This window comes from Numida meleagris, unplaced genomic scaffold, assembly GCF_002078875.1.
Source record: "Numida meleagris isolate 19003 breed g44 Domestic line unplaced genomic scaffold, NumMel1.0 unplaced_Scaffold286, whole genome shotgun sequence".
Classification (NCBI taxonomy): Eukaryota; Metazoa; Chordata; class Aves; order Galliformes; family Numididae; genus Numida; species Numida meleagris.
The window spans coordinates 9,946-29,758 of record NW_018364535.1 but is presented as its reverse complement, the minus strand read 5'-3'; the positions used below and the strand labels follow the sequence as shown (position 1 = coordinate 29,758).

At 36.8% G+C, this 19,813-nt stretch overlaps 1 protein-coding gene across 7 annotated transcripts in view; it reads left to right on the top strand.

The window, feature by feature from the left end:
• The window catches only part of WDR63 (WD repeat domain 63), a 29,592-nt gene extending 10,092 nt beyond the window's left edge, over nucleotides 1-19,500 (top strand). The window contains exons 6-24 of one of the 7 annotated variants that reach the window (XM_021382751.1): nucleotides 522-626; nucleotides 1,471-1,623; nucleotides 3,312-3,511; nucleotides 3,794-3,910; nucleotides 4,556-4,743; nucleotides 5,251-5,360; nucleotides 5,459-5,548; nucleotides 6,111-6,248; nucleotides 6,883-7,011; nucleotides 7,506-7,579; nucleotides 8,575-8,722; nucleotides 9,530-9,623; nucleotides 10,171-10,301; nucleotides 11,086-11,149; nucleotides 11,560-11,678; nucleotides 12,356-12,572; nucleotides 13,047-13,138; nucleotides 14,484-14,601; nucleotides 19,039-19,500. In XM_021382751.1, the coding sequence (XP_021238426.1) occupies nucleotides 522-626; nucleotides 1,471-1,623; nucleotides 3,312-3,511; nucleotides 3,794-3,910; nucleotides 4,556-4,743; nucleotides 5,251-5,360; nucleotides 5,459-5,548; nucleotides 6,111-6,248; nucleotides 6,883-7,011; nucleotides 7,506-7,579; nucleotides 8,575-8,722; nucleotides 9,530-9,623; nucleotides 10,171-10,301; nucleotides 11,086-11,149; nucleotides 11,560-11,678; nucleotides 12,356-12,572; nucleotides 13,047-13,138; nucleotides 14,484-14,576 (2,262 nt within the window). In that variant the 3' untranslated portion in view covers nucleotides 14,577-14,601; nucleotides 19,039-19,500. The other 6 variants (XM_021382750.1, XM_021382749.1, XM_021382752.1 and 3 more) reach the window with 6 other exon arrangements.
• Nucleotides 19,501-19,813: the final 313 nt, after the last annotated feature.

Genomic DNA, 19,813 nt, shown 5'->3' with positions numbered 1-19,813 from the left:
TAAGACTTTTATTCTCAGAGCATATAGTCTTTTAAAGGTAAGGTCTGTCCTTGTTTGACTCCAAAAATACACCAATACTGTAATAGCCAAAGGTCACAGACCACAGTCAACTCTAGAAGTTTCTCATAGCTCATCATGCACTTTTCTTTAAAACTACGTTTAAATTGGAAATATACTAGAAGTAACATGTATGTTACCAGGTTTGATTCTGTGAACAGACAGAGCTGCATGTATTTCACTTTCCCTGATACACTGCCTACTTATCGAGAATCATTGAAACAGTTTTTTTGTTTAATTCTGGATATGAAAAGATTAGTTCTGTGCCACACATTTTGATTACAAAATAAAATTCATCTCTTCTGTTCAATTAGCAGATGATTTTCTCTGCTAAGATTGTGAGATTAACAAAGATACTGATTTTACACAACATTGTTAGTCATTTTTTTGCCAGTCATAAGCTTATGTCTTTTTTGAATGTTTTTTTTTTTTCAGTCTTCCACTAATTGTTTTAATTGAAATAGGAATATCCAGGGGAAGAACTTCTGATTGTTTTTGATGCAAATTTCCAGTATGGACAGAACTTTTACCTTGTTGCTTCTGAGGAAGCCAAAGAAAACTTTCTGAAGGTAAAAAAAAAAAAAAAAAGTACCATAGTGTTATTCCATCTATGAACATTTCAGAATCTTGTCTCAAAAATATTTCAGGATTACTATTGTGTTCATTAATATCTGATGTGCTTTGCAAGCCAGAACGTTTCTCTGAAGGATAACCTAATCATGAAAAACAGATCTATTGCTGTAAATATACCTTCTATGGTGAGAAAGACTGAATTAAATTTTGCGTTCTACTTCAAGGGCTAGCATAATCCATTGCTGCATTTTTGTTAATTTTCTCTTCCAACATCCACGTTTTTGATTAAGACATACATTTAAGAAATTGTAATATACTAGATACCTTCAAATAAATATTGTATTTATTTTTCACAATATGCATTTTTATATATTCTTCAAATAATACTTTGTTTTTTAGTTCTAGATAACTGCATATATATACACTTCCCCTTGTGCATTGCATTGACAGATTATATCATTCTACAACATGAATTTCTCACCCAGCAGGAGAAGTAACAATTAACAGAAAAGCAAATTGCAGTTCCAGACAGGAAGGCTTACTGCAGAAAATCACTATACATTCTTTTTATAGAACAGTGATTTGCTTCAAAGACAATTCTCGAATATAACATAATGCTCTTTTAGTATTAAAATATGTAACATTTATTGTCAAATTCTAATGCACAAATGGATGAATGGGTCCTAACTGCATTGAATGCAGGGACACATTAAAGCCAAATTCATTGTGCTGAGACAAAAGAATGTGTGAATGAAAACTGAAATTTGAGTTTCTAGTTCATACTTACATTTCAGCAACAAAATCTGAAAAAACACTGTTTTTCCCTGTTTGGTGTCACAGCCTCCAGAAACTGCGGAAGAAATAGATAGTGAAGAAGAAAAAGAGGAAACTCTGGAAGTCAGTACTTACAAACATCCTGTCTCCAAACCATGGGTTTCTCTTGGCAGTGAAAAGGAAGTTGAAGAAGAATCTGTTAAAGATCGTGTTAAAAAGGTGAGAATTAACAGATCTACCTACATCAAATATCACAAAAACAAATTTATCTTAAGTCCCTTAAAAAGCAAAAGTCAGAAAATTGAAAGCTGATTTGCTTGAATTCTTTAAAAAAAAGAGAGAGAGAGAACTATCAAACATCAATGAAAATGAAGTGCTGCAGGAAAACTCTGTTCAATTTAAGTCTGGAAATAAAGTACATGAGGCTGCACTGAGCTTATTTATTTTTTAAACTGTATTTTCAAAAGTCCTAATCCTCTTTGGTTGTTAGCATCTCTGCCACTTTTTCCTCAATTTACTGTCTGCCCAGATTACGAATCATTGTAATTACATTCTAAGAACCTTGTTTAGTTTCCAATATTCTGTATTCTACCGCTATGGCAAGGCCTGCTCAGAAGTATTCTCAGAGCATGCTTAATCACCAAGGCTTTGTACAAAATGGGGCTTGAGGCAGTGGTGATACTCTTTCATATGAAAATCCTGCAGTTAAATAACTCAGTAGGAAGTAGATTTTTTTCCTGCTGTTTGAAGAATCTTAGGTACCCAGTTGAAATGAACCTCTGCACAACCAACACCACCCTCTTGCCAGACCCTCCCTCCAGAGTTCTGCTGACTATTTTCAGCTGCACTCAGTCTTGCATTATTCTTGACATTTGGCCATTGTCTTCCTCCCCCTCACAGTTGTCTTAGCTTCTCCATCTCTGCCTTGACTCCCCAGCCCGTGCCCCTGTCCGGCCATTATTTTGCACATTTCCAAAGGCTGGTGAGGAATTAACACTGTAGCCTACCGGTGTGGGGGCAGGCAGAGGAGAAAGCGTGAAGTCTTCAATTTTACTTCCTACTACAACATAATACATAGTGCCTAATTTTTCCTAAGTAGAAAATTCTCAGATTTATAATAGCAGGCTGTTGAACAAAATGGAAATACTAGTCCACATTTCTTTCCAGTTCTCCATGAAATGCTGGGAAAATTATCTTGAATATGGATCCAAGACAAAGAAATACCCCTCTGCTGTCTGAAATCAAGTGCCTTACTTTCTCTGAGAGTGGAACTCAAGTCACATCACTCCTCCTTTTCTAGTTGTCACTAAGGAAGCTCCTCACTCAACATGTTTGTTTTTGTGGATGGTCCTTGGGTTACTTTCCTCTCCTTAGGTACTGCAAGTGAGGCTGAAATACTTCAGTGAAGAACTGCACTTTGAAAGATGAGCTGGAAAGTTAGGTCCTAGAAGTCCAACTCAGTGTTACAGGGGTCTCCCTGCAAACTTAATCTGGAGTGTAATTCCACCTAGAGTTGTGTGGCCTCTATTTTTAGAACTGTCATACAACTCACTTCAGAAGACTACATTTTTGGGGGGAGTTTTAGCAGGAAGTTTCTCCTCAATCCTTTAAAGGTGCAGTTTTGATATTGCCTGAATTAGAAAATGTAATTCTCTTATCCAGCTAGCAGTAATCCAAAACATTCCCTAAAGGCAACCTCTTTGTTTTGGAAATACAAATACGTCATCTATTATGTATGTAGCTGACTTGCAAAGAGTGCTTCAAGATTTCACAATGCATAAATGTAAGTAACCCAGCACAGAAACCATCAGCTGAACCGGTTCTACAATTATGCGAATGCTGCCAGTTTACAGAATGGACCTTAAAAAACTCTCTCCTCTGGTAACTTCGGAAATGTTTTTTTCCAGATTAAGTACATGTTTTCTCGAGCACACAGGGAGTTTGGTGCACCGACTGGATTTACCGACAGGAATGCTTCACATTTAAAAGACAGTTATGTTGAATGCACTTCCTACCAAGACAAAACTTTTACTATTAAAGTGCTTGAAAAGGATGTGGGTGTACAAATGGTTCCCAAAGTAAGAGAAGCTAGTACTCAGACAGAATGGTAAGTGCGAGAAATATTTATCAGCTTATTTATTAAGCTATTAACTGTTTCTGATTTCACCTAAAGTTATGCAAATTAACACCTCTGGATTTGCTCAGTTATAAATTAAGAGAACAGAATTGAATGCTGTTTGCTCTTCTTTCACTTTTTTGAAGACATTCTAGAAAAACTGAATATACTTTGCTTTTAATTTTACACATTACATGGGTTTCTGTCTTTAAAATGTCTGTCTTTAAAATAAGCGTATACATACTTATATTCAAACTTATTCCAATTGGTTAGGACCTATCCAAAAAATGCAGCCACACAGTATTTTCCTAGACAGCTGTCAAACGGAGAGGAAGAACAGATTCTGTCATCTGAGGTGCTGAAACAGTTTCTCACATCAGTATGTTTAAGGTAACATTACTGCGGCTATACGCTTCAAAGGCATATTATGAATATGAAATACTATAGAATGTTAGCGTGTGGACCATCGGTCTGGTCAAATACTGAATATTTTTTACCTATGTACTTTCTCTCAATTATTATCTTACTATTATCAAATATTAACTTGATATTTGTTTCTATTAAAATGAACATGAAATCTATACCACATTCATTTGAATGGTGGCTTAAGTATAGCTTAGACCTGTTACAGTTGGTAGCAATAAATCTTTTCAAACAAACTGCAAAGCCAGTCTTTCAAACACTGCTCACTCAAGCAGAAGCTTATGCAGAAGAGCAAAGGTGCTGTCCTACAACCCTTAGTCATGGGACAAGTCCCATGCAGTCATGACTTTTGCACAAGTATTGGACAATTTTACTGTACTTGATATACACAGAACTGGAGTTAAATTCTTCCAAAATTCTTCCCATATTTTAAATGGGAAAGAATTTCTTACAATGGTGATGTATCACAGAGGATTTCATTATTTTTTCAATAACATGATCCTAATATTTTGTAAAACAAAAGCTCTGTCTTTACAGAAATATTTTGTGATTCTACACCCAAGTAGTCATATCTGGATTCTTGAAAATGTTAACTGTTCTTTCACAAAACAGAATGGAAATTGCGTTGCAGCAGAATGAAATTATGAATGCTTTTTTTGATGACTGGAAAGCCCTAGAAGACAAAAGCAGTGCTGGTGGCAAGTCAGACGTTTATCTTAAAGCATACCAAACATTTACAGATCTACACTATCTCAAGGACAAAAGCATTAGCTGCGTTTGTTGGCATCCAACCATCTATGGTAATGATTGAGTCTTTAATGACGTGTTATATGATAGTTATAAAACATGCATATTTCATAAAATCATCAGGATATAAATAGTAATAATACTAATTAAAAAAAAGAAAACGTATTCAGTATGTCTGTCTACACTGCACAGCATACTTACAGCCAGCATTGCTGCCTGTGTAGGAAATTAATTTGACTACAAAATATTTGATTTCATGATGGGTGGTCAAGACAGTATGCCTGCCATATGATTTTGGGTTCAATATTACACCATTTAGGAGTAGAAGGAAAAAAGTTCAGTTTTATCCTGATCCTTAGCTTCTACAATACATCGACAGAAGCTTAATAGAAGTAATCTCCTCAAAGCTGATCAGTGACAACAAAAATATAAATACATGGGTTCTTTTGTTTGTTTGTTTTTGCGTTGGATTCTCAGTGATAAATAAATTACCCAGCGTAAGTAATAGCACACTGAAATTTGATTCGTCACTGAGAAAGTTTGTTCTCTCTCTCAATCAGGGATTATAGCAGAGTCAGCAACAACGCAGCCCTCTGAAGAAGAAAGAACTAAGCTACAGCATGACTCAGTAATTATTTTTTGGAGCATTTTTGACCCTATCCACCCTCAGGTATATAATCAAGACTTTTACATGCTCCAAATGTTCATACAACAAGAGAAAATAAATGTGACTGTATTTCTTAACTATTGGTTTTTCCTTCTTCTTAGTTAATATTAGAGTGTCTTGACGAAATTTCCTGCTTTCAGTTCAGTCCAAGTGATCCGAATATTATTGCTGGCGGTTGCATCAGTGGACAGGTATTAATTTTCTGTTTAAGAATAAAATTAGATATTTCTGTATTTTTTACTGTATGAAAATAGGGTTGAAAAGATGTACTCAACATCTATAATAACTGTCACAAAAAATATCACAGAGTCTCAAGAATTCAGAACTCAAATAAGAGAATTAGTCATTTCTATGAGTAGGGAAGTTTTCTCTCCAGTTTTGCAGCTGACAGAGAATTTATAGTTCCCTGTATTTTTCTTGTGAAATGGATTATAGAAATTCTGCTATGTTCTGATTATTCAAAAATTGAGCCATTACTTCAAGATAGCTGTTTGCAGTACATCAATAAAATACTCTAAAAATCAGATAAGTATGTCAAACTCTTTTTTCTTTTTGTTGCTGTTGACTTAAGTATAGCCTTTCAACTTATGGCATCACATTGAAGAGGTAATGCTTTAAAAGTCTTCATAAGTTCTAGTACTGATAGTGAATTTCTTATTCCCTCCCACCTCCCCCCCCAAAAAAAAATGTTTGAAAAATGAATATTAATACAAAGAATGAAATAATTCATAATATACTCCTTTCTCACTGTAGGTTGTAATGTGGGATGTTTCTAAATATGAAGAAAAACTGCAAAATGCTTTAAGTGTTGCTGTTGGAATCAAAAAGACAGTTGTTAATATGGATAGTGCTTCTGTCCTAAATCTACTGGAGGATGATGATATGTCTGAGGTAAAGAAAGGGAAACGTAGAATATAGGTTAGAGCCAAAAATGGGGTGAAGGTACCCTGGCTCTCTGCACTGAGAGACTGGGTAGGATAAGAAACCTGATGAGTTCACGAAATAAATCCATTATCACAGCAACATTTCTACTTGATTAGTACAGCTTAATAGCTTAATTGTATTTTGTGCAGACTTTGGCTTCAATACGAATGGGCATCAACATTTATTCAACTCTTGCCATACGAAGTCTATCAAATAGTGTATAGTATTTGTTGTTAAATATAATACTAAAAAATGATTCTGGAAATGTGCGGATATAAAAATGGTAGCTTGGAAGATGAAAAGTAGACTTCAGTAGAAATAAACTACAGAAGGGAGAGACATAAAAGCAGAGAAGGAACTAATAACTTAACTGGATGCGTGTCCCTGGAGGCATGTTGGAATTCTTTCCAGAGTTCATATCCAAAGACCTGACTCAAGGCTTTCCATTTTCAGAAGGTTCTATATTAGACATCAGTGAAATTTTATAGGCTGTTCTGAAATATGTGAAGAAGCATTATCAGTATATAATCTTTTTTCTTGGACAAATTTACAATTTAATTTTGGAAATACACTAAGATATCTATTTTTTAAAAATTTCTAGCTATTATTTATTGAAGATTACGAGAGTGATAAAGGACAAATTTTAGTGAGATATTGCACATCCTCCTCCATGAACCATAGCCATGAAAAAAAGATAACAGATATACACTGGCTGCCAGATTATTTTGAGGTGACTTTAATTTTTTTCCCTCTTTTTACTGTGTTCCTAATCTACTACTTCAGAAATCATTGTGTAAACTCAAGATAAAATGTTAAAAGTTCAATTATTTGTAAATGTTAATTAACCTGTTACCTTTTCTGTTCTTTGTGCTTTACAACTGTGCTGTATTCTCACTCTGATATGATACTGTTATTATTGGGGAAAGAAATCTGTGGTTTTACTCCAAATTGAGTTCAGAATCTTAATAAGATTTCTGTATTTAAATTGTGTGGAATTTCAGGTGTTTACAAGGGAGAGATGATATCATTTCACTTGAAATACATTTGTAAAACTCCTTAGCTATTATTATAACTGCAAGTTCCTAAGTCCTAATTGTCAAACCTTTCCCAAGCCAAAGCAGTGACTTAATTTCTAAAAGACCATTTTATGTGTTGAATCATTTAATTAGAGCATGATTTTCATCCTCTCATTTTCCTCTCCCCTGTTATTGTTCTTATTTTTAGGTCAGCCAAATGGGTGAGACTTCTGCAAACAGATCTGGGATTTGTGCGCAGTTTGTAACCTGTTCCCCTGACAGGTATATGCAATACATGATTTACAAGACGCCTTCCAACTTCCTTTGGAAAGCTTTGTGACGCATACCCCATGGATTCCCATCAGCCTGGCCTGCAGAGCTGAAATTCTGTACACAGAAAACAGGCACATCAAGTTCTCAACCAGTTAAGCTTTTTCCAGTGGTGATATTTAGAGCTCATTAACTGAATGGCCTCACACGTACACTTATACATTCTGCATATACCTTAAGTAGTGCTGGTCACACAAATACAGAGGCCTGGAGAGCCACACCACCACAATTATATCTTTTATGTGTGAGTCACCTAGGAGTATGAGAATCTCAGACAAATGCTGTTAAAGATTTTTAGGCCACAGAAATATTTTGAAATATATTTAAGCTCAGAGACTTAGCTGGCAAATTTATTATGCATGAATTTCTTGGGGAATAAATAATCATGAAGGTCATGAAGAAATGTGTGAGAGATGGGCAAGGAGACACAATGCAAAAAGTGGAAATACATGCTTAGCTTTTATGATGGCAAAAGTTTTATGCCTAGTATTTGATAGTTACTTCAAAAGGAGGTCAGTACTGAGAGAGCAAAATCTGTTAGTAATACAAAGTTATTTTTCCCAATCAAAATCAGAGAAGACTTCAAAGAATTAAGTTAAAAGAATGATTTGTTGCAAATAGAATTGTCAGTAAGTTTGCACATAATCATGCAGGTCACAGACAAGAAAATTTCATCCAGACAGTACCAGTAACTTCTCATAAGCAAGCTGTGAATGCTGTTTGGCTGCTTTGGTAGAGTTATAACTGATAAAATGATGAATAAATGAATGTAAGTCATCATTTACAAAAGAAGCAATTACGTACCTATCATTTGCCTGTATTTGAGAGTTCTATTGCTACGTAAAGTTTGAAGATGAGGGGGTAAGAAAATATTTTTAAAAGGGAACAAAAATTGCGTCTGACTTAGAAAGTAAAACAGGGAATAATAACATGCAGTTATTTTGCAGCTTAATATTATTTTGGGATATTCGAGACACCAAACTTCCCATCCGTCTTTCATCTGAGAAAGTAAAAAAGGAAAACATTTTCAATATGCTCCCTGAAGTTTCAGATACTTCTAAGGATCCAGATCTCATCTGGAAACCTCTCATGAAGGTACTGCACACAAATATGGAACAGAAGGACCAAATCAAATCATAAATATGGCTGGAGCCCCACAAGAACTTGTTCTTCTGCTTCCCAGCCCTTTAATTTTCCCATAGAACTGCAATTTTCCTATAGATTTCCTCTTAATGATGAAACACCTTAAAGTTCCTCTGAAAGTTCTATGAAATGTATTTTGAGAAGCTAGCTCATAAGAAGCAGAATGACTGCTTTTTAAAAACTGCAGCATTGCAAAAGCAGATATAGTAATATTGTATGTTGTTGTCAGCCTTTTCATCCTGTCTATCTCACTGTCCCAAACTGTGAAACAGCCATAATCAACAGAATTATTGGCAATCCAACAGTCAGTCTAAATGAAGTAGTCATAGGATGCATTTGGTTGGGTTTTTTTGTGGGTTGTTTTTTTTTTTTTAATTTGTTTTTGCAGCAGGGAGTGGGAAAGGAGAAAGGGGCTGAAGATGAAGTTAAAAAAAAAAAAAAGACCTGTTGACCTGTTCTGCCCAGAATAGCTGCAGCTGGTGCAGATGTTGAAAAAGCATGACCACTGGAACTGTTTGTTGTTGTTGTTAGAAACACAGCAAAAGTCATATAGGGAGAAGTTAACATGAGGAACTACAAATTTACGCATCTCTGCACTTACAGAGCAAGCAGCAAATGTTTTTTGTGGAGTATTACAAACATTCTGTAGACTGAAAAGACCTCTTCCATTACAGCAGAAAGTAGTGTAGTCTTGTAGGTACAAAAGATCAAACAAAGATCTGAGAAAATAAGTTATCAGATACATTTTTTTCTGAACAGATAAGCCTGTGTGACAAGGAAAAAGAACACATTGTGAAATGCAGTCCCACCAAAATTAGTCTACAGGAACAGCATTATCATTATAAAATCACAGGTAATATTTTTATTACACCCCATTGGGAAAAATGTTTTTAATATGTTTATACTTCAGTATATATATACTGAAAGCTAAGCAACAAAATATCCATAGCTGAACACAGCTGGAGAAGAAAGTTTCTTAAATATACCAGTACTCAAAGTGCAATATAGAAATACTGAATACAACAATACAAAAAGAGCTGTTCTATATCCACAGTTTCTTTGTGGTAGGGACACGCTACCAATCCCTCTCCAAAGCTGGCATGCTGACACACTACCTGAGAGCAACCACCTGTTGGAGAGGTTGCACACAGCAGCCAGCACCTTTCCAATGGCTGGGCCGCTCCTGTTCTAACTGAGGGAACTGACCCATTCCAGGATTCATGTCAGCTACAGCCCCAGAAGCAGGGGAAGATTGCCCAGGGAAGCAGTTACCCCACAGGACTCAGCTTTTTTGGCAGTCTTTCTTCATCTCTGCTCTTGAAACTCCCCTTCACACAAAGCAGTTGTTTAATTTGGTAATCTTTGGTGTAATATAAAAACAAATCTATATTGTTTCCCAGATACGGCGCTATCTCTGAACAAATTGCAAGTGCTCATCAAAGACAGCCCATATACACAGATGGGTGTTTCTTCAAATAAAACTCTGAATTTGCGAGAGAACATCTCCAACAACTTTTTTGTTGGAACTGAAGTAAGTTAAAATGATAGGTTACTATGAAAATGTTAATCAAAGATCTCTGAAAAGCTGAACAATTAAATCATATACTTTCCAAAAATGTGTGCGCTTACATGTTTTCTTTGGGTGTTAACTAAAGAGATCATTCTGGACATGCTGTAATTTAATCCAATTTTAATGCATTTAGCAATGTGCTTCAAATAATAATAAAAGACTGTATTTAGTAAACTACAACCCTTACTTCAAGAGTAGTTAGAAGACACTTCCAAAATATCTTGAACTTATCTACCTGCCATCAGAAACCAGACAGTACTGCCTTATTGCAAGAAGAGCCATATTTTTCAGTGTTTCCACAAATGTCAGGTGAAGATTACACTACAATTTCATCCACAACTATTTATACTAAGATAATCCCAGCTACTCATAGCCCTATATGTATCCTACACACTAAAAATTCAAAAATCTTTCCCAGTTTTGAGTATGTACAAAAATGAATATTTGTCTTCTAGCTGCTTTTCTTGTTTCTGTCACCCTTTCGCCAGATACTTGGGTACCCAGTTCCACAGGAAAGGCTGCCTATGTACATCAGGATAAGTAAAGCCGTTTTGGCAATAAAAAACTGTGATGGTGATCCAAAATCATTGTGCTTTTTCAGTCATGGGTTGCAAAATTTTGTTTTAATTTACCCAGGACAAATTTAATAAAGGTTATAATTAAGTCACAGCTTTAAAATAAGCCACGTTGCTGTACACCATCAGACTCTAATGTTAACATTTACATGATTTTTCTGGCATCACAGGATGGAGAAATTATTTATTCTGACTGGGAAATGAAGAACAATACTAACATGGAAAAAATAGCTAGTAAGTTCAAGTTTCTCAATGCCTGTTTAAACCATAATATACCGCTAATTTTAAAACATTTGCAACTATACCCTGTATTTTTAAGGTTCTTGCTGATCTGTTCTAGTAAGTCTATCTCACTGATGACACGTGGATTCAGCAGTACATGCTCAATGTAGCATGCAGTTCAGCCCTCATGGCAGAGCAGCAAGGTCTCCAGTACCATAGATGCATCACTGTGTACATATTGGCACAAAGCATGGAAGTCATGCTTCATGGTAACTAGATTTGCAGCAATTCCAACACCTTGCAAGCAAAAGAGTCTGGTATCTTTGAATACTACCCCTCTATTTCCCTCTGTGTATCTCCCATTGTGAAGATACCCACTGAAAGAAGTAGTTACAAGCAACTGTCTTTTTTCTTTTTGCTAGGTGAGAAATACACCATCCACAAAGAAGCTGTGAACACTGTCCAGAGATCTCCATTTTTTAAAGATATCATTCTCAGTGTTGGAGGCTGGAATTTTGCCATTTGGAAAGAAGGTGTTACAGTAAGTTACTTTAAAACATCTGTAAAATAATTAGTAAGGATAAATGAGATAGCTACAATAGTAGCTTCACAGTATTTTTCAGAACTGTTTGTAAATCACAAAGCTTGACAGCTTAGAAATAAATTAAGTATAAAAAAACTTTCTTCACATCAGAAAAGCTGTTTTAGAAATGGCTTTGTAAACTTGCAGCTTGCAGAAAGAATGGCACAACCTTCTTTAGTACCATCTTTATAAAAGCCACTGTTTCTCATCAAATTGTTTCTGCCGATAGGGAAACTGAGGAACAAAGGCAATGTGTGCTAAGCAGGTCTGAAGAACTCTTACTTAGGATGCAATCTTTTCAATAGCTGAAGACTTAAATACATAGGGGTTTTTTGTTTGTTTGTTTTTGTTTCAGTTCCTGTTTTGTAGGGATCCAGGTTAGCTGCACATCTCAAAATCTCAAGGCCAGAGATTTTAACAGCAGATAGATTACCTTTATAGACTGGAAGTGAGATATCAGGGTTGTTTTTAAGCCCCCTGATGCTCCTAAATGCAGAAGGTGATACTGAGCCTACAACCAATACTACTTTATAATGGGATTGTTTAAATAGTGAATGTTCACAAATAGAAAATTGGAAGCAGTGAATGAATATTACTGCTTGATTGTTTTGTCTTTTCTTGGTTTTCAAATATATATCTGTATTAAGAATGGACCAATCCTCCAGTCAAACCACACAGCAGAAAGATACACAGCAGGACATTGGTCCTTAACAAGACCAGGAGTTTTCTACATTGGCACAGATGAAGGAAAAGTAGAAATTTGGGACTTACTGAAGGAAACTCATAAACCATCTCATATACAGAACATCTCTAAATCAGCAATTACTTGCATCAGCCCCTGGATCGCCTCACGTAAGTTGATGGTGATCACGCTTCACTATGCTTTACTTTGTTTGTAAAATGGCCCATTTCTGCAATTCTCACTGATCTTGCTGCATGCTATCTTATGTAAAAGATAGGTATGTTCTACTGCTTTAGCACTGCACTATATAGAAAGGCTCATGCATCACATTCTAACTATATTAAATTTACTAGTAAGGAATAAAGCAACTGAAAACTTTTTTTAAAATTAAAAAAGAATTTGAAAAAGTATAAAACTTAAAGAGAATTTCAATTGTTAAGAAAGTACGAGAGCAACAAAGCTTTTTGCTGCAGTCAACAATAAACTAAAAAGACCCCAACAAAACCCTTTGTAGCTCTCTGTGCTATCCATATGAAGAGAGACAGTCAGATCTCATATCAGAACAAAGACATTTCACGCTTAAGCACAATGTATTACTGTTGGAATTTAGATTTTTTAATACATTTTTGTTAAATACCTTTCAGCAAAGCAGCAATTTTTAGCTGTTTCCGATGATTCTGGAGTACTGCACATTTTAGAAATCTGTCGGACATTAAGTCACCCTTCCAGTGATGAGGTTGGTAACAGTTTTCATTTATCTCTCTGACACATTATCCTGAAAACTCCAAAATAGAAGCAGGAAAAAACTTCCCATCCAATGGGTGCTGATGAATTTGAGACTGATACGCCACATTGTCCAAAGATCACTCACAGGAAACCTGACTCTGCCCAGATCCCCTAAGAGGCACCTAAAGAAAACCTAAGTGACAGCTGGCAGAATCCCAGGGTTCTAAACTACCTACTTGAAAACGCAATAAAGAGTTCAACATTTTTTGCCCTGTGCATAAAATAATACCTGGTTTCATACAGGAAAATAATATTTTTCAATGCACAGTAATGTAAGCACTCTGAGTTTCTCCCTCTTTTTATCTTCTTGACAATATTAGCTTTTTTTTTTTTTCCTGTAAATTTGGCACTTTTATTCACAAATCTGAATATCTGGTTCCAGGTTAATTAAAGTACATTTTGCCAACTATTACTAACATTACCACTCATTCATCCTCTTTTGAAACTGAAACTATCTGAACCAAAGGGCCGTGAAAACAATGGAAAGAGTTTTCATTTCTCCTTATTTCCACATCATTTTCAGTTGTTTTTCTCTTCCCACCTCCCAGCCAAAGAACACGCTAAGATCTTCATCTCATCAAGTCTAGTCTTCTGCCTAGTTTGTTATTTTTACACCCCAAAACATTCTCCTTTTATCCTTATTCTAAATCTTCCATGTTTGCATCGTTACATACAATGCACAGAGGTATAAGTGAAACACCAGGTGTGCAGTCACAGTTTAGTAAAACCCTCTCAAAAGTAAGGTAGGAGCAAACAAAGTGCAATAGCATGAGGAAAAACATTGCTTCTGCCCAAATTGTGTGTGTTTTGGTCCTACACAATCTAGGGCACAGAGTTACTAAGCCAGGAACAATCACTAACATTTAGATTACAGCCATTCTAGCTGAAGTATTCACCTTAGAATACTGGGTTGTTGAAATGGCTAACAGAGCCTGACACAGAGAGATACATGCATATTATAATACTGAAGAATGATATTTTTTGTCTTCTTCATGCCATGGGTCAGGACGGGCTTATTGTTCTTCAACTGACTCTAACTCTCTGACTCTTCAGGTGCCTGAAGGATGACCAGTTCAGAGTCAGTGTAACAAAAATGAAACAAACTAATTTTGGGTACAAATATACATAAGGTTAAATCAATCTAAATGTGCGTGTCATCTTACTGAAAATTATTTGGATGAATATGAAGGGATTTGTAATCCTAAAAAAGAAAAACAGTTAATATCATTCAGATCCTCAGCAATAATTCTAGGTCCCTAGATTTGTAACAAGATTTGTTACTGTGCTAACAGCAGGTCAACATACTCGATTACTTTGAGAGAAGAGTCCAATACCTGAAAAATTATGAAGACGACCAAGAGTTTGAAACAGAAGAGAATGGAAATTGAGCTGGAGGTACAGAGGGAACGGACAGTAAGTTATATCTGGAGTTAAGCAAACTTCCTTTATTGCCTTAGATCTTTAAAATGCACCCATTCTTGCTAGGCTGAATTTCCCATAGAATTTTCAAGAGCAGCCCGTAAGTCTGACAGCACGATTTCCCTCTCCTCAAGTGTAAAGAGACAAAAGTATGAAACACCTGGAAAATATATATTCAAAGCACGACTGGCACAATGTCACAGCAAAAGCATTAAATAAGCTCACTACAGAACATCTTTATTTCTTGTCTCATTTGCAACAAGATTCATATGTGGATATGGATACTTAACAAAGTGATAATGAATCGCTCTGAATGTTTACGTAGTTTCCATCGAGGCAAAGACTGGCCCTGTGCTAAAAGTGATTCACTGCAGTGTAAAAAGAAAGACAGAAATTTGATTGTTCTTTTCACTGCATTTGGCATTTTCAGCTCCCTGCATATAAAATGGCTATGGTATTTCCTATACACCTTGACCATGCATGGCTTGGGTAATAACAAGAGATCGCAATTGCTGCTACATGTCAAATGTTCACAATGAAAAGACAGTCCCCGGTAGCACATTCTAACAGAGAAAAAAGTAGCTAAAGCTTAATTACTATATACATAAATATATACAGTACAACACCGAGCTCAGCTAGTAGTTTTTCAAAGGTATTGTGAAATAACTAGATAATAGTAACATACAACAGCTGCTCCAGAAGTAATGCCTCCTATTGTATTGTGTAGGCCCACAACATCAGAGGTGGATGTTGGTGGTATGACAGTAAAGCCTGAACCTTTCTGACAATATTTCATTACACTTTTTTGTCACATGATAGATGGGAGCAGAAGGGCAGTCTTACAAATTAGCATCTGATATGGAAGTGTGTATGAAACAAGGTTCTGTCATTGAATTCCTTCATGGTTTGAAACACTTTCCCCTTTTCCTTTCAGAGGAAAGACCCTGCTAAAGAAAAAGAATCTGCCCTCTGCTTTCTTACAGCCTCCCTTTAGATACTGAAAGGCCAATATCAGGTCTCCTCACAGCCTTTTCTTCTCCAGGCTGAACAGCCCCAGCTCTCAGTCTGTCATTGTAGAGGCATTCCATCCCTGGGATCATTTGTGTGGCCCTCCTCTGGATATGCTCCAACAGGCCCATGTCCCTCCTGTACTGAGGACTCCACATCTAGACGCAATACTCCAGGGGAGGCCTCCTCAACACAGAGCAGAGGAGCAGGATCACCTCCCTCACACTGCCGACCACACTTGTTTTGATGCAGCCCAGGATACAGTTGTCTTTCTGGGCTGTGAGGGCACATTGCTGGCTCGTGTCCAGCTTCCCAAACACCAGTACCACCAAGTCTTTTTTGGGAGGGCTGCACTCAATCCTTTCATCCACCAGCTTGTTTTGACAGCAGAAATTGCTGAACCGGGGGACTCAGGTGCAAGATCTTGCCATTGGATTTGTTGAGATTCTACATGGCCCGTTGCTTGAGCTAGTCTAGATCTCTTTGGATCGCATCCTGTCCCTCAAACACGTTGACCACATCAGACAGCATGGTGTTGTCCACAAACTTGCAGGGGGTACACTTGATCCCACTGTTGATGGGATTGATGAAGATATTGAAGAGCATTGGTCCCAGTACTGACCCTTGATGGACACCACTCACTGATTTGCTTCCAGACATTGACTCATTTTCCTCATTCATCAAACAGTCCAGCCATCAAATCCATATCTTTGCAATTTGGAGGGAAGGATATTGTGGGGGACCATGTTAAAAGCCTTACTGAAGTCCGCATAGTTGACATCAGTGACTCTTCTCCTGTCCATTTATGCCACCTTAGAAAGAAAGGCCAGTGGGTCGTTCAGACACGATCTGCCCTAGGTGAAGCCATGCTAGTTGTCTCATATCACTCCCTCTCTTCCACGTGTCATAGCGTAGCTTCCAGGAGGATCTGTTCCGCAGTATGCTCCAGCACAAATGCAAGGCTGACAGGTCGGTAGTTCCCGAGTCATCCTTTCTGCCCTTCCTAAAAAGGGATGTGACATCACCTTTTCCCAGTCACCATGGACTCAGTCACTTGACTGCCACAACTTTTCAAATATCAAGAGTGGCTTGGCAACTGTATCAGCCAGTTCCCTCAGAACTCTGGAATGCATCTCTCCAGGACCTATCAGGTTCCTCAGGTGGTTGGAAACCTGATCTTCGCTTACATACAGTCCTCACCTTCCAACCAATCCACTCAAGGGCTGGGTGAAGAGCAGCTGACAACGAAGACTGAGGCAAAAATGTTGTCAAGTACCTCAGCCTTCTCCTCTTCTGTTATTATCAGCCTGCCTGTACTGCTCACTAGGCTGTGGTATGCCTTCTTGAACGTTCTTTTCCTGGCTAATGTACCTGTAGAAGCCTTTATTACTTTTCATTGCACTCTAAAGTAACATCGCACGCAAGTTTGTCAGGACCTATTGAAGCAATATGAGGCTCTATCAGCAACAGAAGCAATGGTGCCTGAGCAATAAACAGTTTTTGGCATTCTAGAAATAGGGAAGCACTGAAGGATGTTACCATTCTTGCAGGTCTTTCAATGTGCAAATATTTAAACAAACATTGATAGAAAAAAAGTGGAATCGATTTACATCGTCATGCTTTCGGATGGGAAGATGGACTTGATGATTTCTGAAGATCCAGATATAGTTCTCTAATTCCCATGGAGTTGTGCCTTGCAGCTCAATACTTCTTTGCTAAGTTGCAAAGTGAATGAAAGTCTTCAATCTTTTCCTGCTGTTGGAATCCACACAATATCTTTCTTTCACATATTCCAGTGCCTGCAGAGACCGAGATCATAGCTTTGCCTAAGCAAGACTATTACAGAAAGATGAAAGGAATAGTCAAACACGCAAATATTTCATCATCGATAAAGCGCTCTTAATTAAAAATTTGCTTGAAACAAGACCCAAGTGTCATAAAACACAGAACTATATATAAACACTGAAAAGAACATCACCTTAGCATTACAAGGATGGAAGTAGAGTTTGATTGGTAGTGACTTGCAACTGCTCAGCATTAGTGGTTACACAGCAGTGCTCCATGCTTGCAGGAACACTGCAAAAAAAAAAAAAAAAAAAAAAAACTATGGCTCCAACTGAATTTCAGAGGCATTGAGAATTACATTTTACCCTCCTCCTCAGAAAGCAGGACGGCCTGCATTTGAAAAGGCCATCCCCTTTTTGAGCACTGTAAGAAGCACTTCGTACAACAAGGCTGTAACAAGGCAGAAAATTCACCAGCAATTCAACATAGTCAAGGACAAAACTAAAGGAAATCTTTGAAGCTGCATGCCAGAAAAAAAAAAGCCAACCAAAATAATTGAATAAAACCCCACCATCAACCCATTTCCAAAAGATCCCTTTAAACACCTAGTTAAAAACTGAAAGACCTAATTCTTTATTTTTTTCCCCTCTCCATCTCTTACACTTTTCTGCAAACTTAAACATATGAAAGATGGTGAAAACACATTCACTATTAAGTTCAATGATCCAATCGCTTTTTTTCCTGAAATGGAGTTTCACATATTCACGCCATGGAGTACTTCTTTTTAAATATTGGCTTTTAAATTGTCAGATATGTGTACACTATCAGAAGTGATATTGTATGTCCAATAGAAATCAGTAGCAGTACAGTAAAGGTAGGAACTAAACACATGCCCAATGTAACCTTTTGGTACCATGGGAAACCAGGTATCAACATTGGAGACAACTGAATGTTTATCCACTTACTGCTACATTACAATACAAGTTGGTTTTTCCCCCCCCTTGTTCAGATACAATGTTTTTCAGTCACATTTATTTAAGTGATCCATGCTTTACAGACACTGAACGTGTACATGTTTTTTTCCACCTTTCCACTCTCAAAATGCCGAGGCGAACAGTAATTGTTTCAGACCCATTTAATTTAAAGCAGCAGATTCTACACAGCTTCTACCCTACCTCATCATTGCACATAAGTTCCATATATTTTCACTTTTTTGAGAAGAATAATTTGATCATTCTTTCGTGTTATATCTCATTAATATAACTTGCTAATGTTTTCTGGTCCTTGAATGGTACACAAAGCAGGCAGAGATGGGCAAGAAGTAGAAATGTCTATGGACAATAATTCATAGAGCTGTCAGGCTCCTCTCAAGAATATACATACAGTAACCATACTGACTTTTAATTAGCATACTCATTCAGAATTCATATTCAGATCAAGAAATTGGATATTATCTCTGTTCTGTGGAATTTTACTTGGGCTACAGTACAGATTTACTACACTTGAACCAAAAAGTTCCTTTGAAAGAAAGAAACAAACAAAAAAATAGACAGATTTGTTGGGTGTTGGACCAGCTCAGCTCTGTTAACGAACAATTAATGAACTTCATTTGTAAACACACCTTCCTCTCATTCACAGAACTTCATAAACTGCAGTTCCTCATCTGAAACACAGTTGAGAATCAAATCGAGCACGACTTCTAAAACTAGAATCACATCACGAATGGTGGAATTACCAGCAAAGTTTCTATAGGAGGCACCATATTTCCTACAATTTTTCAAGATCTTCTGGAAGAAGATGAAGATTTCTATTGCTCCTAACCTTCCTATTGCCTACTCTACGATGTTTATGTTATTCATGCCTTGTAAAAAGAAACACAGTATGAAACACATACTTTGTTATCCTTTATTGATGAGCAGATGGTGAGAAGCTAAGTGTTCTAATGTCAAATTTTGAAAAGCTCTACTTACCTTCTTGGATCATGTCAATTGGTTTGAGATAAGCTTGGAGGGAATGTGTGTGGGGGGGGAGGGATCAGAAAGAGGGAAAAAGAAATCCCAGTTACTTCCAATAAACAGATCCTCTTTTCAAACCACTGAACTGTTGTGTACTACATCACTAGATAAACATGGTCTGTACTCAGCCCTGCCTTGAAAAAAAAAAAACACACGTTTAATCCATTTTGGATGGGTAGTCACATTTTAACCCTCTTTGTCCTTTTCTTTTTCCATCCTCAGATGTATTCACTAGAGATTTCTCCAAAGTCTAGACAGAAAGTATGTAATATTTCTTTCCTGTACCTACCATAAAAGTTGATGTGCTTTTTACTCTATTAGGTGTTATTATCCGTTATGCGTGTGACGTGAAAGTCTTTCAGGATATATTTTCCCTCTCCCAGAGTTATCTGTCACCT